The following is a 22,831-nucleotide window of genomic DNA, read 5'->3' on the forward strand; positions in this document are numbered from 1 at the left end:
TCCCAAACAGACCTTCTCACGACCTCCGCCATCCCCCCTCTTGCGCGAAAAACACCATCGCGCGCGACCAGATTGCGCTGGTGACAAAAGTCAGCTTCCTAACTGCCGGCTGATTTCCCGTCTCGCGCGATATGTCTCACATTACACCACGAATACGACCCAGCTCGTGCTGAAAGATGAGACACCCCCCGCCTTGACGTGTTTTCCTCGGTCTGAGGTGTTTTGGGACAGCAGGGCTCTCTGATAAGACATGAGCCAAGAAGACATGACAAGCTCCCAACCCCGGTTGTCGGCGAGATGGCCTCGGCCCGCATTCTTCAGGAAGAGCGAGAGTGACATGCTCGCCACCGAGTACTGGGACCCTGTCGTCGCGGAAGATAGTTTGAGACACCCTGCCTCAACTCGACCAGTTCTACAAGCGTGTTTTGCGCCTGGCCACCGTCTGCGACGTCGTTCTACCATTGGCCGAACGAGCTAGCATGCGAACCTAGCGCCATCGTGTTGTCGTGCTGCGGCGAGTCTGGCCTCGCTTGATGACCTTAGCGTCGATCCCCCGGCCTCTCGCCAATCTTCAAGGTTTGCGCCTGGCAGGATTCCCAGCCTCCAAGGGCGACAACCCTAGAGCGGGCCTCAGTCTGAGCAGGAACCAACTGTGTCGTTGCCCTGACACTCCTCTCTCCACTTCTATACCTGTTCTCTACTCTTGTTGGTTGTTCTGGTGACCACATATCCTTGACCCGCCGTTCTAAGGCTGGTGAAGTGTCAACAAAAGCCTCCCCCAGCACGCCGATTTCTGTTCCTTAGCTGCCTGCGCTTCATCCATCTTCACCAGCCACGCCTGTTATACAGCTCGTTTCGAAGATGGAAGCATCATTATATAACGGTGCTGTTCTTTTGTTTCATCATGGCGTTTCTCATTCCATTCTTCCAAGAAGACATTACTGGTTTTCGCGTCCTTTACACGAAACCGACAGCCCAAAATGCACGCCTCAGTCACTACTCTTGCCATCCTGGCATCTGCGGCTTCCGCGGCCTACGTTTTAGAAGATGACTACTCCTCCTCGTCATTTGCAGACATGTTTGATTTCTTCACGGTACAGTACTCTCATTTCCGTTAGGAACTGGCGAAGACTAACTTGGCAAAGGACAACGATCCGACGAACGGCTACGTTAACTACATTTCCTACGACGAAGCACAGAGCTCTGGCCTGTACAAGATCGACAACGGGAGCGTCTACATGGGCGTCGACTCCCTCACCATTGCCAACGGTCGTGGTCGTGACAGTCTTCGACTGAGTACCAAGAAATCATACAATCACGGCCTGATTATCCTCGATCTTGCACATATGCCAGCCGGTGCATGTGGCACTTGGCCGGCCTTTTGGATGCTTGGCCCGGACTGGCCCAACAATGGAGAAGTTGACATCATCGAGGGAGTAAACAGTCAAACATCGAACAACATGGCAATGCACACGGATGCAGGATGCACAATTACCAACACAGGAGCTTTCTCTGGTACCCTTGAGACCGATGACTGTGATACCACTGCCCCTGATCAGCCCAGCAACGCCGGTTGTTCCATGCGCAGCCAAGACACAACCAGCTTCGGTAACGGTTTCAACTCCAACGGCGGTGGCGTCTACGCGACCGAATGGACAAGCGAGGCCATCAGCATCTGGTTCTTCCCCAGGAACGCCATCCCCTCCGATATCTCAAGCGGCAACCCCGATCCGTCGGGCTGGGGTCTTCCTCAAGGCCAGTTTACTGGTGGTTGTGACATCGACGACAAGGTCAAGGATCAACAATTGGTCTTTGACGTTACCTTCTGCGGCGACTGGGCGGGCCAGGTCTGGAGCACCGACGCCACTTGCTCGACCTTGGCATCCACTTGCCAGGACTTTGTGCAAAACAGCCCTGCAGCCTTTGTGGATACGTACTGGCTCATCAACAGTCTGCGGGTATATACCGAAAACGGTGCAGCACCAACGTCCACTTCGACTACCTCATCTACATCCACGTCCGCCACTCCCACCTCATCCGCGACAACTTTCCTCACTTACACATCCTCCAGTGCGCCAGCTGTTTCGACGCAAAGCGTGGCAGCGACCAGCGCCTCAGCCGTAACTACTCCAAGCTTCACCCCTGCGGCTACCCAGACTTCTTTGCCAACCACTTTCACCACTGCAGCTCCATCCGCATCTTCTCCATGGCCTTCATCGGGAGCCTGGAGCGGCGCGCCTTGGAATACTGCTTCCGCCGGTAATGGTGGATGGAACAATGGCAACTGGGGCGGGTCAAACAATTGGGGTGGCTGGAACAATGGAGACAACGGCAACAACGCCGCGCCCGGGGGAAACCGTGGCGCCAATGGCTGGAGGAGTTGATTTGAACAAACGACCGACTGAAACATCGCACGACTTTTGACGATGGACGAATTCTTATTACGCAGCAACATTTGATACCTCAGAAAGAAAGAGGGATACACAGCATCATGTTTACGACGCAACGATAACATCATACGACAAGAACATTGTACAAGGGGAAAGGATCGCTCTACCTGATAGGGGAACAGCAAATGGGACCGGAAATAGACAAAAGGGGGAAAGGGGAAACCAGCGATATTACGACTGGGAATAGAAAGGACTGACAGAACGATATCGGGACAGCATTGAGATACCCCAATCTGGAAAACGGACGGAGGCGAATTTTTGACCCCCTTGGGTTCTCATCATTTGCGGAGGAGTTTCAGGCGCTTTTGGGCCCAATGGGTATATACGCATCTACACACCTCGGCAGGATGGGTGTGTTGATTGGGTTTGGGGTTCTATAATATACTTGAGCGCTTGAGCATAGTTCAGCGAGGCTAGGTAGCGATACCGTGGAGTTGTATACTCGACACTCCTAGAAGATTTATAATCTTGATCTTCCTCTTCCTCTTCCTCTTCTCCATTATATATATATTATATATAAATAGGTACGGCCTTAAGGAAAGCCTCCTACGAATCGAGATGACTAACCGACTAGCCTCGTTCTTCCGCTCGCTATCCTAGCTATTACTAGTAAACCTACGTTTATTATTCTACTCTACTATCGATGAAAATAGAGAGGAAGAGGAAGAGCAGGAGGAGATCTTGATAGGAGAGCTTCGATACTGACACTGCCCTTCCGAGGTCTGGGCCTATATATTTTACTATATATGTAGGTCCCATTCCTTGATTACGCGGCCGGGAAAATCCTCCGTGGCATACAGTGTCAAAGATTTTGGGCTGGTGGTCCTACATCAAAATACAAACACATCTCTGTGTCAAAAGAACCTTGTGTCAATCCCTTTTTGGTTCCCATCACTGGATGACGGGCGCGTCAACTCCGAACCAATTCCAGCCTTGATCCAGGTCCACCCCGCTCTGTCCGAAGGGGAAGGTGCCGAATGGGAACCCTGGCGTCACCATCCCGCCCAGCCCGCCTGCAGCGACCGAAGCATTCAAATCATTCTGGGGCGTCGCGCTCGAATTGTACGGACTCTGGCCCTGCAGAGAGTGGGATGGTTGTGGGGTGAAGCCTGATCCGCCCGAGGAGATGCTGACGCCGCCGGCTGAGGGAAAATCTGTAGGTGGTTGAGGTGGAAAGGCCATAAATGAGTCGAATGTGATGAATGGGTCGTCGGCTGTGTCAGGCCAAGCTTGATCAAGGCCCGGGGCGATGTAGTTCGTCGACTCGTAAACGGGCTGCCGACGGGCGTGGGAGTATTGCCCACGCTGCTGGTCGATCGTCGTCGACAAGGGCGACGGTTGCGTGCTATTCGAAGCGGCTGATGGTGGAGTCGGCAGTCCCGTGTTGGTGGGCACGCCGCCCGCCGATATTGTCGTGTTCAAGGGCGCATCCTGTGTGCGTTGCACATATGTGCCTGGCTTGATGGGCACAAAATGCTTGCCTGTCCCGATGGAGATGGTGCCAAAATAGGGGATGGAGACCTGACAGGTCTCGCCCCTGCATTCTTTAGCGCCTTCTTCATCGCAGCCCTGCCGGACACGGGCGAGCATTTCCAGCGCTTGAGCACTTTGAGCTGCTACGACACCTCCGGGTTCTTTAGCCGCATCTTTCAGTAGTGCTATCGTTTGGTCGATGAGGTCCGAGTCTATTTGGTCCTGCTCGAGGTCCGTCTGCTGAGCGTTGTTGCCGCGGTGTTGTTGTGAGTAGCCGCACAAGTTCAGTAGCAACAGCATGGCCCCCGTAAAAGATTGAAAATCGATCAATTTGCAGATGAAAGGGCCCACGGCCTTGTTGGTTCGGAGGGCCTTGTAGACTCGAATCATTTCTCGCGCGCCGTCCAAGGCCGCCGCGTGAGAGTATTGGTATCTCTTGTCGGTGGAGGATCGTAACATGAACGGCATATGCAGCATGACCTTGGCTTGGTGATGGAAAAATTGCGCTTGGAGTCGGTCGAAATGATCCTCGACCGAACTACCAGGAACAAGCTCCGGCGACCACCAACTGGGATCTTGAGTACTGTGCAACTCCTCCAATTCTTGATCAAGCCTCAACGTCGCCGAGTATCCCATGGGTACTACACTCTGATTGCGGTCGATCATTTTGGTGATTATAGGAAGCATTTTCCCGGTGTAGTACTCGCCATCGTTGACCGACGCAGGTGGAGGTCCAGATATCGGGATATAGGGTGTCACAAAGCTTTCACTAACAGAATATGGCAGACCTAGGAGCAGGGATAGATATCTGTCACCCAGGACAAGATGGCACCAGATATTGACCGAGCGCTGATAATCCAGGGATGTTTTGTCTGTTTGGGCTGCTAGTCTGTGAATACCCAACAGTTGGGCGAAGGCGAGCGCTCGGTGGAATAACAGCCACGCGCGTCGCGGCCGGCCCATATTGACATGATACTTTGCTTCAAGCATCATGCACTCGATGCCATCAAGGGTGGCTGCAATTTCATCGTCAGAAGTAATCAACTTGTCGACTGTCGCAATATATCGTTCCATCAGATCAGCAGGCTCCTCTTTGATTTGAAGTCGCGACCAGTTGAAATGTCCCGGTAGTTGGTGGATGCTGATGGCGATACATAACATGATTTTTGCCAATTCGGCTGGTTTCTCGGACCGCAACGAGTGAGACACCGATTCTTTGATAGTTTCACATCGACTGTCAGTAATTTCGGGAAACATCTTCCTCCATATTGCCCACCATTCGTGAGATTGTTCGAGGATAACCTCCAAATCACTCGCCGACGGGAGCAACTTGTTCAAAGCCGCCAGAAGCGTTTTGGTTTTATTGTACTGTGCTCTTGACACCACCGGCTGGCTCTCTTTTCGTTCGAGGACGGCGTTATCGAATAGGGTCAAGGCCGGGGCGTCGTCCCGGAGACCGCCCGGGAGAAGGATGGACTCTTCGGTGCTGGAGTTTTCCTGTCTCAATGAGCTCTTGAGGCTCTTCAACACTTCAGCCGCCTGAGCATCAAGCTGGCTTTTATCGGATTCTGTGCCCGAAGCATCACCATGGGCGCTGGCATCCTTCTCCGGTAACCGATTCAGCACCTGTTTGACCAGATCCTCGAGTTGGGATACTCTTTCCCTCAAGCTGTACGACGACTGCTCCGTAGTAGTCTGGGTATATGTTTGGATATCCCCATGCTCTTGATCGATGCAGGTCGAACCTCTGGCATAGCACTCGTTGCAAATCGCAGGCCTTCCAGGTTCGAAGGTGCACTTGATCTTCCTCCGCCGACACTCCAAGCAGCTCTTTGTTCCTTTCCGCATCTTCTTCCTTGGCGGGCCTTGACTGTGGTCAAACCCCAGCCCGGTGGCATCGGGGTTGTACGGTGAAGTGGACATGCTTCCAGTTCGAGACATAGTAATCAATTAAACGGCGGACCTCTCGAAATCTAGCGACTCGAGAGACGAGGAAGAGGATAGGCAGCGGTGAATAGCGGCAGCAATCCGAGACTGCGCACTTTATTCCCAGAGAACGGCTGACTCAGGTGATCGCTGTAGAGCCTCCCCAGGCCTAGACTCGGAGTGCTAGCAGAGCGGTGGGTTTAGACGTGAGTGAAAGATCTGGGAGAAGAGTCAGGCAATGAGCCATGCTTCTAGAAACGTCATGGTTGTCGAGACCTGTACGAGTACGTTGGGAATGATGCCTGCGAGCGCATGAATTGTAAGCACTTGGTGGATGCTCGTCACCCACGGTGGTATTGGCGTACGATGACCATTCCATTCCAGATGCAATTTGTCTGACAGAGGCGAATCTCAACAAGGCCACGATAAAATTGCCTTGGCTGCTTCTGTCTGACAGGCATTTTGTTTTTTGATCCCTGAACAGGCTTAGACTTGTCACGTGAGGCCTTCTTCGACACAGATTTTCGTTGTTTGGCGTTTAAAAGGTCCTTTCACCACCTTGTTCCCATGCGGCGCTTACCAATCCAACCTCATTCATGACTCCCAGCTGAGTCCATCTCTTGGTTCTTGTGTCGAGGGCGAGCGTGCCAGCTCTTTTCGTCCGACCGACGTTTCGGCCGACCATCCGCATGGGCTTTTTCCCTCGGAGGCCTGACCAAGGGATTCCGACCCGCTCGCCAATCGACGGACAAAAGGCCATAGGTCCACCTCAATCTCCCTCATGCCTCATGGCATTCGGCAGAATTTTGCGATGCAAGAGAACCAAAACTCTAGAACACCAGAGTGGCAATAAGGCCTTTCGGGCTCGTATCTCCGGTCTGGGCTAGGTCGAGGCATGCCAAACATGGCCTCTATCGAAAAAAACGTCATGACATGCCGCCGGATCTTCGAGTGGTACTTTCCGGACGCTTCGATGCTCTGTTGTTACGGAAAGTGCACGCTATTCCAGCCTCGTGTAGCGTGTGTCCATTTCGCCGGCACGGGGGCTTTTTGGTTCGCTCGCGGCTGGAGCTCAAAATTTGCGACTTTCCTTGTTGGAACTCATTCTAGAATGCTGAATGCGACCTTCCCCTTTGACCCTTGGAACTGCCTGACTGCTGCCTGATCGACGGAGCTCGGGCAAACACTGTTGCTTCGGATCGCGGATCAAAGCCTTACCGGGCTCAGGGCTGGCCTCTCAGAGGCTGTCATCGATCTACAGCCTCGTCTCCTGGTGGGAACTTGGCGCCAACAGGCCGGCAACATCGTATCTCCATGCAATTTTATCATTGATACGATGCAAGCTGGGTACTATGATTCATCCCCCCTTTTAGCGAGTCCACATTTTTGGCTTCTTGTTTCCATGTGCGCTGTTCTTTGTTCATGCCAGAGGTTGAGACACGGACGAATTTACTTGCATTCTCGCATCGTTTTGTGTATCAATGCTCTGGCTATCGTGATCCATACGTCCCTGCAAAGTTTGGTACTGCTTGTTCACAGCCAGGAGGGTGTGATTTGGATACATATATCACCGGAGATCTCGACCCTCTCTGTTGTCTCAATGCAAACGTCGTTCACAACCTTCCCACTTCCTCACCTTCATTCCCTCCAGGCGCTGTTTGGCTCTATCTGAGAAACAATGGCAATCACTCCGACCTCTCAAAGTTCGGCCTCAACGTCAACAAGCGATCTCTCCAAGCCCCCGTTGCCGGTCATTGAGGAGAAGCGACAAGAAGCAACGGATGTAACCGTCCGGCAGAACTCGAGTCCCCCCCAGTCCATTGCGATCGAAAAGGCTGTCCTCGAGAAAGATGTCGACGCCGGGGAGCTGGGCCGTGAAATCTCTCGGATCGACACGTCCGACTACCCTTCTGCCTTCCCCTTGGCCATGATCGTTGTGGCACTCGCTTGCAGCATCTTTCTCGTGGCACTGGACATGACCATTGTAGCCACAGCCATCCCTCGCATCACCGATCAGTTCCACTCGCTTGATCAAGTGGGCTGGTATGGGAGTGGATTCTTCTTGACCATCGGCTCCTTCCAAGCAACATGGGGAAAGCTGTACAAATACTTTCCTCTCAAGATCTCGTATCTGGCCAGCATCTTTATCTTTGAACTGGGGTCCCTCATCTGTGGGGTTGCCAACGATTCCACCACCTTGATTGTCGGAAGAGCCATTGCGGGCATGGGAGGAGCAGGTATCGCATCAGGATCATATACCATCATTGCGTTTTCTGCTCCGCCTAAGCATCGCCCTGCTTTCACCGGCGTCATGGGCGCCACCTTCGGCGTGGCATCTGTCATCGGCCCCCTTTTGGGCGGCGTTTTCACAGACAATCTCACCTGGCGATGGTGCTTCTACATCAACCTGCCCATCGGTGGCGCCGCTTCAGCCATTATCTTGGCCTTCTTCCGCACGCCCAAGGCTGCCCGCCCTCAAGCCGCCCCTTTGAAAGAGAAGCTGCTACAAATGGATTTCCCCGGGACATTTACCCTCATGGCCGCCATCGTCTGCTACCTGCTCGCCATGCAATGGGGCGGAGCGACGAAACCCTGGTCCTCTGGCTCCGTGATCGCCGTTCTGGTCCTCTTTGGTGTCCTCATCATCGTCTTTGTCGTCATCGAGTACTTCTCTGGCGACCGCGCCTTGCTACAGCCCCGCCTCCTCAAAGACCGAACCATCGCAGCTATGTCTGCCTACATCTTTACCGTGGCGGGCTCCTTCTTTGTTCTCTTGTACTACCTGCCCATCTATTTCCAAGCCACGCGCAACGTCTCCGCCGCCAAGTCTGGTATTGACAACCTCCCGCTTGTCCTTGGCGCCTCACTCTTTACGGTTTTCTCTGGCGGTCTCCTCACAGTATGGGGTCAATACATCCCTCTCATGGCACTCGGATCGATCCTCGCCTCGGTCGGTGCAGGACTAATCTACACACTGGAAATCCACTCTGGGTCAGACAAATGGATCGGCTACCAAGCCCTCGTAGGCATCGGACTTGGACTGATCTTCCAGATCCCCGTGATCGTGGGTCAAGCGATCGTCAAACCCTCCGACCTCAGCTCCGTGTCTGCCATCATCCTATTCTTTCAGACCATCGGTGGCGCGGTGTTCATCTCCGCCGCACAGGCCGGTTTCACCAACAAGATGCTCCACGAACTGCCCCTCAAGGCGCCGAACGTGGACGCCAGCCTGGTGCTGGCGACCGGTGCGACCGACCTGAGGAGAGTGTTTGACGCGAGCGACATCCCGGGGATCCTCGCCGCGTACATGGACGGCCTGAGGGTGCCGTTTGCAATCTGCATCGCGTGCGCCTGTCTTACTTTTGTGCTGAGCTTTACGCCCAGGTGGGAGAGCATCAAGGGGAAGGTGAAGCTGGATGGGCCTGGCGCGTGAGCGGAGCAGAAGACAGGGGTTGAGTTGGACTGGATTGCATTGGGGTCAAGGGACTTTTTCTTCAACAGTTTGGATTGTTCTGGCTACGGCTCCCTGCTCAACCATAACCAAGGTATGCCCTGGTCTGGCCTTTTTTTTTCGATTCTTTTCGCATTTACGGGCGCGCGTGTGGACAGCATTTGCATGGAGAGGAGTTTCTACTTTGCATAATTTAGCCTCCGATATAGATTACGATGCCCAGTGCCTGGGACTGCTCTCAGGACTGTAACCAGGTGTACGATACATATTTGCCCTCTAATGACAATAGAGTATAGAAACACACAAACAGCATAGATTCATGGATAATACAGGGGCTAGAATTAGAACCATGGCTACCTAGCAGGGAGGCATTGAACCTCTACGTTGCCGATATCAGGAGCTCTCATCGTTCATTGAGCCCGCATTCCCTCCATATCTTCCATCTTGTGATGCCCAGCATGAAAGCCTGAACCATGTACAATCGGCTCTTTGTTCCTGCCCCATGCTCCCTCCGGACGAAAAAGGAGGGAAAATAATGTCCCCCTGGCCATTGAGGAAGCCTTGATGACCATCCCATGCAAGCATGCGTGCGTGGTGGCCGTCCCTTTCGTCCGTGATCCCCGTTCTCATGAAGATCCTTAGCGATGGGATGGGATGGGATGGGATATCCCCTCTGATTGCTAAGCTATTCACAGCCCCATCCACCGGGGCTCCTATCCGTGTCGTTATCCATAACGTTAGCGAAACACAACGTAACGCAACGGAGGGATGGCTTGTTGATGGCATCTCCCCCTCCCGCATCCGTCTTGGGAGTGGAATCATCCCTTGACCTTTCTCTTGTCACATCATTCGAGAGAACGTCGTGGGGGAAAAAAAAAACAAGGAAAGGGGTTGTTGCCTACCTCCCTTTTTCCAGAGCAGTTTGGATCTAATCGAGCGGTCTTTTCTTTTCCAACAATAAATCTCGTGATCGGCGGTTTGGCCAAAAAGTGGTTGAAATTCTTTTGTATTAATCCTCCCCAGCTCTACGTATAGAGCGTGTCAATGTCAATGTCAGCCAGCTCCAATCAAAAGAGACAATACCATCCGCCGCACATCTCTCATGCGTGTATATCCAACACATCCTCCTTATCGGTGATACACCCGTGGCTCGCGTCACTGACCAGTTTGGCGTATTTGGCCAAGACGCCCCGCCTGTACCGGGGCTCTGGCTTGTTCGCGTTCCATTCCTCCCTTCTCTTCTCCAACGTCGCCTCGTCCACCACCAGATCGAGCGTCCGGCTCTCCGCGTCAATCACGATCTCGTCTCCGTCCCTCACCAAGCCGATCGGCCCGCCTTCCATCGCCTCGGGGACGATGTGGCCGATCAGAAACCCGTGCGAGCCTCCGCTGAACCTCCCGTCGGTGATCAGGGCGACGTCCTTGCCCAAGCCCGCGCCCATGATGGCCGAACTGGGCTTCAGCATTTCAGGCATGCCCGGTCCGCCCTTGGGGCCCTCGTACCGGATGACCACCACGGTTTTCTCGCCCTTTTTGATCTCGCCCCGTTCGAGAGCCTGGATGAACAAGTCCTCTGCGTCGTAGACCTTTGCTTTGCCCTGGAAGCGCAACCCTTCTTTGCCGGTGATTTTGCCCACGGAGCCGCCCGGCGCGAGACTGCCTCGCAGGATCTGAATGTGTCCAGTCTTCTTGATTGGCTGAGAAAATGGCTTGATGATGACTTGATCTGTCGGGAAGTCGGCCGCGGATTCGACGTTCTTGGCGAGTGTCTGGCCCGTCACGGTCGTATGTTTCCCCTTGACAACGCCTTCTTTAATAAGTAATTTTAAAAGGGTTGGAATGCCACCGATAGCGTGGAGGTCATTGAAGACATATTTCCCGCTGGGCTTGAGGTCCGCGAGGAATGGAGTCCTGTCGCTAACCGCCTGGAAGTCGTCAATGGTGAGCTTGATGCCGACCGCATCGGCCATGGCAATCAGATGCAGCACTGCGTTGGTCGAACCACCGGTGATCATCACCACCACCATGGCATCTTCAAAGGCCTCACGGGTCATGATGTCGCGGGGCTTCAGGTCGAGTTTGAGCAGATTCTTAATAGCACCTCCGGCGGCTAGACACTCCAATTGTTTCTCCTGGGAGACTGCCGGATTGGATGCGCTCCCAGGCAATGTCATGCCTAGGGTCTCGATAGCCGAAGCCATAGTGTTGGCAGTGTACATACCACCGCATGCCCCGCAAGCCGGAATAGCATGGCGGATGATGTCGAAGCGCTGTTCTTCGTTGATTTCGCCCGCGATGAACTGACCGTAAGCCTGAAACGCCGAGACGACGTCAATGTCCGCGTTATTCTGCGTCCGCGCACATCCAGGGGCAATGGATCCGCCGTACACCATGATGGACGGGCGATTCACTCTGCCCATGGCCATAACCACACCAGGCATGTTCTTGTCGCACCCAGGAATGGAGATGTTTGCATCATACCACTGACCCTCCATGACCGTCTCTATCGAATCGGCAATGATCTCTCTTGATTGTAGACTGTAGCGCATGCCGGTCGTACCCATTGATATCGCGTCTGACACGCCGATCGTGTTGAACTGCATGGGTTGGAGTCCTGCGTCCGCGACGCCTTTTTTCACCACGTTGGACAGGTCCAGTAAATGCATATTGCACGGATTCCCACTGTACCAGACGGACGAAATTCCCACTTCTGCTTTGTTCATATCTGCTTCGGTCATGCCGGTCGCGTAGAGCATGGCCTGTGATGCGCCCTGGGATTTGGGTTGGGTGACATGGCGCGAGACTCTGTTGAGGCCCTCGGCATCTGAGGAGCTGGAGGGGTCTGCATGACGAAGGGGCGACGACGAGAATGGCCGACTGCTGCAATGTTAGTTGCGAAGATTTAGGGAGAATCGCGATGAGCATACATGGTCTGCTTGCTGAGTGTCAGCCTCGCTTGCCTGAGGCGCAGGCTTCTGAGGGCTGCTGAAGCTTTCATAGTGACCTAGCTGTAACCTTGCAAAGCTGAGGGGAGACTTGGGATCCCTCGCATTGACTTTTTTGATGAGGCCAGCGAGGACTCAGATAGGGTTGCGAGACAAGTCAGTCTTGTTCACCGCCGACAAGGCTTCCAGCTTCACCTCAAATTCCAGAGTCAAGTACCCTAGGTACTTGTCCAGACGCCGCAGCACAAATTGCAGTTTCTCCCCCCAGGAAAACGAAAAGTCCGTAAGCGGAGAGGCTCGAAGTTCCCTGCGCAGGGGCTGGAACCAATCGGAGTGCCGGGAATTCAAGCACCCTCCGGGGAGCCTAATCGACCTCCGGAGCGGCGCTTTGTCGCAACTCTGGACTTCAGCCTTGCTCAGCCTCGGCCATTGAATGGGGCTCCAGGCACTCAAAGACCACGCTTCTATCGCGTGTCAACAGCATCAGCCGACCATCAGCCGACATTGCGCTCCAGGCAGATCTACAAAGCAAGCAGCGATGCCATTGTCGCTCCCGTCTGGAGCATCCTGTAAGTTCCCTCCTGGTTTGAGGTGGACTTGAAGCTGACTGTCCCGTGCGCAGGTTCAAACCCTCAAGCTCCAATTCATCTCTGCCCTATCCCATGACCTAATATACCTCTCTCGTTCTTCGATGGGTTATACGTGAAGAAAATGCTACCAATTAGCCTTAATCTGTGGGCTTGGACTTGCCGAGGCCAGGCCGAGGACAGCTACAAGTACGGGCTGGCTGCCCCTCATTGTGCTCAAATCGTCACACAAGCTGCTGGTGGATGAAACACCCTTCCCGAAGCCAGGGCTCCAACCAAGGGCCCAGGTTGAGGGCTATCGTCATCAATTCTGTCCCGCGGGAATCCTATACGAGAAGTGAACTGAATGCCGGGTTGCCTCATGACATACAAGCCCATCCTCTGCGGGGCAATGAGCTCCTCACAAGCTAGCTCTCCTGACCTGCCGGCTATTCCCCTCAAAATGGATTGAAACACAGACCTTCTGATGTTCCCGACCGATATACCTCGGAATTCGAACCAGATTACACGGCGGTAAGCAAAGAACAGTTTAGCTCCCTCGTGTGTGGTCAGCACTTTTTTCATTTATTCCACAGCTCAAAGATAAACATTGTGGTGGAGCGGTGGTGCTGCGAGTTGCCGTTCGCCGGGCCTTCCTGTTTTGCTGTTGTAGTATAAAGAGATCGAGGTACCAATCCTGCCCAGGATTCCCGAGGCACCATGACGGACGCATTCTCCCAAGCAAGCAGGCGATTGAGTCAGATCAAAGATTCCATCATGGGCAAAGTGGCAACCACCATTCCCTTCGACCCGGAGTCGACCTCGTTCCCGACCCGCAAGAACCTCCCCAAAATCGTCGGCGCGCCCGACGAGGCGGCCTGGGTCTGGGGAAAGGACGACTACATCGGCCGGCTGAACCTGTTGACGCCCACGCGCGTCAAGGCCGCCGCCTCCCATGAGATCCGCACGGGAGAAATGGCACGACTGGACTTGCCGCTGGACGTGCCGCTGCAGCCGGCCTTTGGGCGGCAGAAGTTTGAGCACAAGATCGTGCCCATCGCCGAGGGCATTTCGTACGACGACATCTACCACATGAACACGCAGTCCGGTACGCAGTGGGACGGGTTCCGGCACTTTGCGCACGTGGCGACTCAGACCTTCTACAACAACACGCACAAGGACGACATCATGGGCCCGACGGCCAACGCCCACAAGTGCAGCATCCACCACTGGTCCGAGCACGGCTTTTCCGGCCGCGGCGTGCTGCTCGACTACCGCTCGTACGCCGACAGCGTGGGCATCAAGTACGACACGGCGACGTCGCACGCCATCAGCTACGACGACCTGGTGGCGTGCGGCAAGCACCAGGGGCTGGACATCCGCCCGCAGTCGCAGGGCGGCGACCTCAAGATCGGCGACATCCTGCTCATCCGCTCCGGCTGGGTCGAGGACTACTACAAGCGCGCGCCCGAGGACCGCGACCGGCTCGCCCTGCGCCACGGGCCCGACGCCCAGTGGTGCGGCGTCAAGCAGGAGGAGGCCGTCAAGGACTGGCTGCACGACTCCTACTTTGCCGCCGTGGGCGGCGACGCCCCGGCCTTTGAGCGCTGGCCCACCCCGGAGAACTACTACCTGCATGAGTTCATCATCGCCCTGTGGGGCATGCCGCTCGGCGAGATGCTCGACCTCGAGAAGCTGAGCCAGCTGTGCAAGAAGAACAAGCGCTGGACCTTCTTCTTCAGCAGCGCCCCCTTCAATTGCCACGGCGGCGTGAGCAGCCACGTCAATGCGACTGCGATTTTCTAGTCCGGCACCCCTCCCCAAAAATGGAGAGCAGCAGGTTTCTGAGAGGAACGATCGCTGATTGAGGCGGGAGAGGAGAGTGAGATCTGTGCTCGAGACTTTGCTTGGGTGGGTTGTTAGGAGGATCTTTGGTGATGGAGGATTGATGGAGGGACCGGACGAGGGATGGCTGTTGTGACCACAGGTGGAGGTAGTCGAATTGGGGGGGAACTGTGTGTGTTTGCTCACTGCCAATGAGAATATAAGAGCATGTTGCTATATCTACTCAAAACGCTTGCTTGGTACGACGACGCATAGACAACCATGAGGCACGAGGCACGCGACATCAAACAAGCACACGCCGCATCCTTGAAAAATCGTGGCTGTTCGAACGCAGCTCCAACGGCACACTCAACACCAATCTAGTTTCCCGGCCAAGTTATATCTCGTCCCACAGAGCCACCCTCACAGATAATCCATTGGGCGAAATCTGGTCCCGTAGCTGCACCACCTGGGCTATACTAGGTATAGTTCTATGCCTTGGCATCCTCCTGCTTCTCTGCTGCTTCGGCTTTCTTCTCTCGGGTTTCTTGCGCGGCTTCCTGCTTCGGTTCTCCCTCGTCTGCCGTGGCAGGGGCTTCAGATGGTGGGATTGGCGATGAGGGTGGTGGTGGTGCCGCTGCTGCACTGCTAACCACTGGCTTTCCCTGGACGAGTTTCACGATGTGCTCGCCCAGATCTCCCGAGCCGTCGATCTTGCTGATTCGCAGGTTGAAGAAAGATGCATCAGCTAGTAACCTAAATCAACAGAGTCAGTACACAAGGTTCACGGTCCCCAGTTTCTGCAATCTGAGCACTTACCTTTCCTTGGCCTTGAGGGACTTGATAGTGACATCTCTGTACGCATTCGTCCACTGGTCGCGGTAACTTGTAAACACTGGCATCATAATCCCCGCAACCACAGGTTCCGGTAAATGCTTGGCCAGCACTTTCTGCAGGGTGGCCGTTTCTTTCGTCAACGTCTCCATGTAGGGCGACACATGCACGGCCGTGTTCTTGGCCGCTTCTTCCCAGTCAATGTTCTTCATCGCCTTGACGTGCATCGAGGCTCGCCCGGACATGATGTCGACAAGCTTCTCGTGTATGCCGTTCTGATGTTCCTGGAACAGACGCTTGACCTTGTCGAACTCGGTCATAACTTGTGAAGCCGTCGAGGAAGGGAGATGGCGGCGGAAGAATTCTCTCACATACGGTATGAGTGCGACGATGAAGCTCAACCCTTGGGACGACAACGCCAAGTGTTTTGTCGTGATGTTCTTCAGTCCTGCACTCCTCGTGGCACCGGCTCCCAGGATCAGCTGCGAGCTTCGTGAATTAAACAACTTGAGACTTTCTAGCAACGAAGTCGCTACCTCAGTGCTCATACTCGGGATGCCAGCTGCGAGATGTTGGAAAGTTTCCATGGATCGTAGCATAGCAATGGCTGACTCTGGAAGTATGTACTTCTGTTCATCGATCACAGCGCTGCGCACTTTTGCGCCTGCAGCAGCCGTCCCGTTCGTTGCGGCACCGTTACTTGTCTCAGCGCCATTGGTTGAAGGCTGCCAGATCATGGTACTTTCGACCCAGGGAAGAGCGTCGTTGGTACTGCCTTCCATGACCCGAGTGAGAATCTCATTTTCACGCTCGCCGAAATCTCTGGCATCCCATCTATCGGCGTCCATCACCTTGATCACCTCATGCTTCTGAGAGTCTGCAAATCGCGCGACGAAATCCTTGATCTGGGTGTCGAGGACGCTTTTGAGCCCCGTACCACTGCGGCCAGATATCGCTTCACACTCATCGGCGAATAGTCTATTGAGCGTGAAGTATTTCAAGAAATCAGACAATGGCAATTCCGAATTCTGCTGTGATCGGACTCTGACTACTTTCGTGATCTGCGCTTGTGCAAGGTCCACGCCTTCTCCTAAAAGACTGGACAGATCCAGAACTTGCTGCATTTCTGCCTGCACGGAACTGGTAGCTCGAGCTCGGCCTGTCGGAGGGCTCATCACTCTATCAATACTTGCAGGGTCAGGAGTTCTCGGAGGCGATTTGATCATGTGGTCTGGCAGGTTGCTTGTGATATCGAGCAAAATTTTGACTTGCACGCTGAGTCGGCGCAGGCCTTCGCTGATATTTGTATAAATGGTGGCAAGCATCTGATACCAATCCTGCGCGTCCAAGGCTCTCAGATTTCGAGCCAGGATCGACGACTTCTCTTGCTGGCTCATGTTTCTTCCACCCATCGTTGAGGCGGAGACTGTAGAAACGTTGTCATCATCGTTGGAACTCGGAAGCTGCTTCCGAATCATGCTCTTCATCTCCCTCAGGACGATTGCTCTGAAACTAGTAGCCGCCGGGGTGGTATACCTGGCCCTCGATAAGCCTCTCATCTCAGCCTCTAGTTCATCCCGCAGCTCGGGTCCAATATTCATATAGCCGGGGAACGCAGAAGGTGCTCTCCTTTGGCCCGGCTTGGGCCTTGTGTAGGCGACCCCCCACCTCTGAAGGGTCATGCTGGTCTCCGTGTGCTCCACATGCCGTCTGATATCGCTGAGCAGGCTGTTGTGAAATCGGGCCTCGTATCCCCGACCAGCCCGCTGACGCAATTGATTCAGGTCATCGAAAGCTCCCTCAAGGGCTTTGATTCTTCGTAGATCACGTATCTGATAACGGGGTTGTTGGTCTGCATTGAGAGATCTGCTCTCCCTGCCAGCCATTAAGGCCTCCACGTCATCTAATCGATCCAATGCTTCATCAATTTCGCCTTTTTTAACCATGTCTTCGCATGTTTGCACGGATTTGACAATGTCCTCAAGTTGCATGATCGCCTGCGCCAACTGACGAACGTTGTCACGACGCTGCTTCAGGTTGACGACTTTCAGTCCGTCGATAGCCATCTCCTTGTCAAGTCTCGCCAGCTCCTTCCGCAGCCTCTGAATTCGATCTACCGAATCAGCAGCCTCATTGTGCAGCTCCCTGAGAGACCCGAGTGCGGAGAAGAATGATTTCGACGCCGTCGATATCGAGTTGATTAGGTGGACCTCGACCGTATCCATGTACCACGATAACTTCTCTTGCAGAATCGCATTTGTAGCCAGAGACTTCCTCCCAGTAGGAGTTCCGCTGGGGTCACGGACGATCTCCGAGTTCTCAGAGACGATATCAAACGTCCTCGGGTTCTCGAGATGGAAATCTTCTTCCGTGTAGACGGCGGGGATCGTCGACAACGGCGTAACCACCTGACGCCGTTGGCCACTTTGTCTCTTTTTCGGCTGAGGCGCCTCTGACGGAATCGATGTCGTTGAACTTATTGAGCTCGCCCGTGAATGCCCGGGTCTCTGCAGTCGCTTGCTAAGAATAACCTCCCACTCTTCATTCTTGGTGTTCCTCTTGTCTCGGTGGAACAATGATGTCTCCCCTTCGCCCTCAATCTTTGCTCTTTGGAACGCTTCATACAGCGAGCCAACCTGCGACAGGTAAGGATGGAACGCCTTGGCTTCGATGTGGGGGATGTTCGTGAGCGCGACAGGAGGGATATCGCGCGGTGTGGGAGCCTTGTAGCCAGAGTTGGAAGGAACAGTGGCTGTTCTTAGGCCTGTGTGAATGATCGGGTGTTGCAGCAGTGTTGAGATGGCATTCTGACTAGTCTCCGTTATTGGGGCATTGTTGAGTGAAGCCGTGTCGAGGGTGCTCGCAATTGAACTTGACGTTGATCCGCGGCGCAAGCCACCTCTTGGACCTCCGTGTTGTCTTTGCGAAATGCTCGGAAAAGGGTATTCGGTCGTAGGTGAGGTGGCTACCGGTGAGGCATAGGTTCCCGAGGATCCTGGCCGAATTGGAGAGGCCATCTCATCTTCTCTGGCCCGCGCAGAGTTGGGAGGGTATCAAATATGACATACCGTGTCATAGGGAAGTCCAATGTTCAGAGGGACTGACTGGAAACATTGTGAATGGTCACGATTGTCCGGTCAATTGCTGATGCCTGAAAGCGAGTTCGGAGGACACGAAGGCCGCAACAATGGCGAGTGAGATTGGAGATCTCGCCAAGGTGGGTAAAACGTGCTCGCGCCTCACCCCGGATCACTAGGCCAATCCAGGCTCGCCAGTTCTCGCATACCTCCTCGACCGTTTTCACTGTGCAGCATCTTCTTCCAGTGGATTTGCAAGGAGCACTACATCCGGCACACCGTGCTGTAGTACCCTAGGGCATCAACGTGCAGCAGATTTCGTTCGACAATGCTCAACTTCGAGTAGCTAACACTGCGGTGAAGACCATCTTTACAGGCTTGCTATGGTGCCAACCTTATCGCTTGCTACGTCCATCCACGAGCTCCACGCAGCCGGTCTGCTCAGAACTTTTCGAGTGCCATATTGAAAGAAAATTGAGGCAGATGATCCTCGCTCCCGACCGAGATATTTTGACAAACCTGCGGTGCAGTGACAGTTTGGAGTATACAAGGCTGTCATTTCTGTGACATTGACGGCCCTTGCACCATATTTGATCTTCCAGACTGACGTGGTCCATCCCGCACGAAAGCACTTCCAGCACCCTATTGCATAGGGCCCTGCGAAAACGAAAAGCGGAGTGCGTGACGATAAATGTTTGCTGCTACTTTCCATCTCTTGCCCCTATCTGGTGTTCTCGCTTCATCCCCATCTCTTGTGGACCCCTTATTCTTTTTTGCCTTTCTTTCCCTCTAGCTTCTGGAGGAATGCCCCACTCAGAGCGACAACGAGGTGAAGGAATGGCACAGTAAGGCTGTGAGGAGTCGTGTGGTGCTGTCGGTGGTGGTGCCACGGACAGGCGCGTCCTCGTCCTTGACACAAGCTCAGGAGGCTCCAGGGGTGACATACTCTTGCCCAACAAAGAGCGAACGTGTTGACTCGGGCGATAGGGGTCGTTGGCGTCTGTCGTCAATCGCGCAGTCCCTCTTCTTTGGTGTCCGGGGCGCCCGATTCAGCTCAGCCACGTGGTTTGCTCAACGACACAAACGGTTCTGGCCAGCGCCACTTCAGCTGCCAAGCTGCGCTTTCCGCTTTGGGCCCCAATGCTTCCTGTTCCTATTTCCACCATCAACGACTCTAGTGATTTTCGAGGCCATCCGACTCCGCTTCCAACTCAATATGTTCGAGACTGCCACTTGGGCGCTTCGCCTCCCCACCAAGGGGGATCGATGTGGGCATACAATGCTATACCACAGCGTCGCCGAAAGTGATGGCTTCAGAGGAGATGGTTCGGGAGGGGGACAGCGCGTTCAGTCAAAAGCAGCCTTCTCGCCTCCTCCTCACCTCCAACCTCTGTCCTTTGCATCATGGCAACCATGTGCTGACTTTGATTTTTGTATACTGACCTTCGTCTCTCGTTTGTTCACGAAATAGCTGCCATGGGCCTGCTACGTCTCACAGTAGCTCTGGCCCTTGCGGCGTCCACTCATTCATTCGGCGTACTGGCTAACCATGACACAACCACCACAGAGACCCTCACTAGATTTATCTTTACTTGCCCTTGCGATTCGACCACCTCCGTCAGTATTGGCACCACTTATCCTACCTCCCCTCCGGCCACGTCCGACGGACAGGGCTGGCAAGATTGGCATGGTTCCGTGTCACAGTCATCGGGAGCTCTGACCTCCAGCTTGCATTCTCACTCGTCTAGTTGGCCAAATCTTTCGACGTCACCAACCACTCTGCTGCATAGGACTACAGCTTCTGCCTCCGAGTTGATATCGACCGCAACGATTCGGACATCTACCTCCACTAATCTGCCGTCCGGAGCAACGACTCGCAGTTCAGAGTCGACGACATCGACTAGCTCGATCACGTCCAGCTCCAGCTCCACGCCTATTAATTCTTCATCGGTGCCGACGACCAATGCAGCAAGCTCCTCACCCATTGCTACTCCAAGCACGACAAGCACCTCCACACCCTCTCCCTTTTCCATCGCAACAACGACACAAGAAACGACATCTACCCTCACTCCAACCATCGCGAGCACCCCTACATCCTCTACCTTGGACATCGCAACCACAACGCCAGGGACAACTTCTGCTCTCACTCCAACCACTACAAGCACTGTTTCCCCCACCACTTCATCGTCGGAATGCTCATTTGAGGTTATCACGACTACTCTAAAGAAGAGGGACATCCTCGAAGTGCGGACAGTGACAGTACCGGCTGCTGATTGCTCCACAGCAAGCTCCACAACATCGGACTATGGGTCTACGTCGACAACCACGACCTCCAACCAGGGGAGCATTTCCAGCACTGCGCCTGCTGATGAAGTAGCCACTAGTACGACGACATCTACAGCAGGAATACCGACCACTACTCCAAACTCGAGTTCCTTGGGCTTTACAACATCCACAACTTCAGCTGCAGCCTCGTCCGTCGCATCAAGTTCAGCCACTCCGGCTGATCTTGCCACTTCAACAAGCATTACGACTTCAACCACTATAGGAGGTGACAGTCTGCCAAGTACCACAAGCCTGACTACTATCTCTGTGACTGTGACCACCTCGGGGACCTCCTCTACCACTTTAACTGCAGATTCCTCGGCACCTACGGTTGGTCAGCCCTTTTCCCTTCAGGTAAACACTGGTGGACCTGGCAAACACAAGCGAGACATTCTGGTGGTTGGTTATGTTAACGGAGTACTTGTACTCGTCAGCTCTCCGGCTGACGCTGTGGCTTTCGTTCTGACCTCTGATGGCGTGCTGATGATTTTCGGCACTACATTGGTCGTTGGCTTTAGCGGTGGCTCGGGCACGTCGGCTCTGACGATCTATTCATCAGTCTCGGCAATGCCAACAACAATTGTGTGGTCAGTCTCTGGTGGCGCTCTTGTCTTGCCAGGCGCTGGCTTCTGCGTTGGTGCCGATAATGTCATGTCCGTGAATGTCGGTTCTGCGACCGACAGTAGCTGTGCTCCTGTTACACCTGTGCCAGATACAGACACAGACTCTTACAACACTGAAGTTGCGAGTACTGTCACACCATCGCCGCAAACCACAACTTCGACCACACCGGGGTCGAGCCCGACGACTGTTGACGCTACTTCTACTACCGACTCGTTGCCATTGGCCACTACGACTGTCATCACCAGCCCTACCTCGAGTCCTACCAGCCCTACCTCGAGTCCTACCAGCCCTACCTCGAGTCCTACCTCATCGGTCTACGTTTCGACTAGTAGTCCGATCTCTTTTGATAGCACAACTTTAGGTGGTAGCTCCACGACTACAACAACTGCAACCAAAACCGAGGAGACAAGTGGACCAAATTGCTCCATCCTGCCGTTGGAGGATCAAACAGCACCGGATGGCACTCAATACACGCAATTCTTTTACAGCTGCTATGCCGCAATTCCTACAACTCTCGGAAATAGTTACTCCATCGCCACTTCAGGAGATGGAGACTATAGCAATGATCCCACTGCCTTTTTGAGTCAATGTGTGGCTACTGCCGAGCAGCTGAGCGCTAGTGTATGGACTTACTACCAGTCGTCTTCGGATTTCGAATGGCACTGTGGCTTTTGGACCGGACTGGTGGCAGACGATGGTATTTTCGTGGACGACCCGACAGTTTTCACTATGAATGCTATGATGGTGGTTGGAGCTGATGATAGTTCAAGCAGCACAACTACGTCCTCTAGCTCCACAACGACATCAACGATCTTCTCCAGTCAGACGGCTACAACCTCCACCTTGACCACGACTTCTAGCTCCGCATCTGCAACTGCAACATGCACAAGCCTCTGCAGTGCGGCGACAGTGTCTTCGGGTTCTCAAACATGGACACAAGTTGAGGCTGGCTGCTCGGAGATCAATTCCAACTGGGTTCGAGCTGCAAACACTTTCTTCCCGGCTGGTTTGTCTGATTGCGACGTAATCCAGTTTTGCGCCAACTTCGTTGTACAAGAAGGCATGACAGCTTTCAGAGCTTTCTGGGTACCGACTGAGAATCAGTGGCATTGCGACGCTGGTCTGGACAACGACGATACAGATGACTACGAATACTCGGCTGCCCAAGGTGCTTTCTATATGTACAACCTTGTTCCTGCATCTTCCACCACGTCTGCATCTTCCACCACGTCTGCGACTTTGAGCTTGTCCACGTCCTCGAGCTTGTCCACGTCCTCGAGCTTGTCCACGTCCTCGAGCTTGTCCACGTCCTCGAGCTTGTCCACGTCCTCGAGCT

The 22,831-nt window shown here is 54.1% G+C and overlaps 7 protein-coding genes across 7 annotated transcripts in view; 3 read left to right on the top strand and 4 right to left on the bottom strand.

Moving 5' to 3' along the window:
* Positions 1-170: 170 nt before the first annotated feature.
* Positions 171-2,928, top strand: PV07_06024 (uncharacterized protein). The gene is made up of 2 exons (XM_016392966.1): positions 171-1,094; positions 1,146-2,928. The coding sequence occupies exons 1-2, from the start codon at positions 981-983 to the stop codon at positions 2,382-2,384; spliced, it is 1,353 nt and encodes a 450-aa protein (XP_016250485.1). The 5' UTR covers positions 171-980; the 3' UTR covers positions 2,385-2,928.
* A 196-nt stretch (positions 2,929-3,124) lies between these two features.
* PV07_06025 (uncharacterized protein) lies at positions 3,125-6,198 on the bottom strand. The gene has a single exon (XM_016392967.1). It carries the CDS (start codon positions 5,862-5,864, stop codon positions 3,342-3,344), a length of 2,523 nt encoding a protein of 840 aa, XP_016250486.1. The 5' UTR covers positions 5,865-6,198; the 3' UTR covers positions 3,125-3,341.
* Positions 6,199-7,083: 885 nt separating this feature from the next.
* On the top strand, positions 7,084-9,669 carry PV07_06026 (uncharacterized protein). Its single transcript, XM_016392968.1, has one exon. The coding sequence runs from the start codon at positions 7,528-7,530 to the stop codon at positions 9,280-9,282; it is 1,755 nt and encodes a 584-aa protein (XP_016250487.1). The 5' UTR covers positions 7,084-7,527; the 3' UTR covers positions 9,283-9,669.
* Positions 9,670-10,193: 524 nt separating this feature from the next.
* On the bottom strand, positions 10,194-12,509 carry PV07_06027 (dihydroxy-acid dehydratase). The gene is made up of 2 exons (XM_016392969.1): positions 12,228-12,509; positions 10,194-12,177 (listed from the first exon to the last, which is right to left on the bottom strand). The coding sequence occupies exons 1-2, from the start codon at positions 12,296-12,298 to the stop codon at positions 10,401-10,403; spliced, it is 1,848 nt and encodes a 615-aa protein (XP_016250488.1). The 5' UTR covers positions 12,299-12,509; the 3' UTR covers positions 10,194-10,400.
* Positions 12,510-12,817: 308 nt separating this feature from the next.
* Positions 12,818-15,301, top strand: PV07_06028 (uncharacterized protein). The gene has a single exon (XM_016392970.1). The coding sequence runs from the start codon at positions 13,532-13,534 to the stop codon at positions 14,615-14,617; it is 1,086 nt and encodes a 361-aa protein (XP_016250489.1). The 5' UTR covers positions 12,818-13,531; the 3' UTR covers positions 14,618-15,301.
* On the bottom strand, positions 14,819-18,638 carry PV07_06029 (uncharacterized protein). Its single transcript, XM_016392971.1, has 2 exons — positions 15,455-18,638; positions 14,819-15,391 (listed from the first exon to the last, which is right to left on the bottom strand). The coding sequence occupies exons 1-2, from the start codon at positions 18,484-18,486 to the stop codon at positions 15,127-15,129; spliced, it is 3,297 nt and encodes a 1,098-aa protein (XP_016250490.1). The 5' UTR covers positions 18,487-18,638; the 3' UTR covers positions 14,819-15,126.
* Positions 18,639-22,670: 4,032 nt separating this feature from the next.
* Positions 22,671-22,831, bottom strand: part of PV07_06030 (uncharacterized protein) — a gene marked incomplete at both ends in the record, with an annotated part of 596 nt that continues 435 nt past the window's right edge. Inside the window, one exon of the mRNA XM_016392972.1 lies at positions 22,671-22,793. Within this exon, the coding sequence (XP_016250491.1) occupies positions 22,671-22,793 (123 nt within the window). The remainder of the gene's footprint in view (positions 22,794-22,831) is intronic.

This window comes from Cladophialophora immunda, assembly GCF_000835495.1.
Source record: "Cladophialophora immunda strain CBS 83496 unplaced genomic scaffold supercont1.3, whole genome shotgun sequence".
NCBI lineage: Eukaryota > Fungi > Ascomycota > Eurotiomycetes > Chaetothyriales > Herpotrichiellaceae > Cladophialophora > Cladophialophora immunda.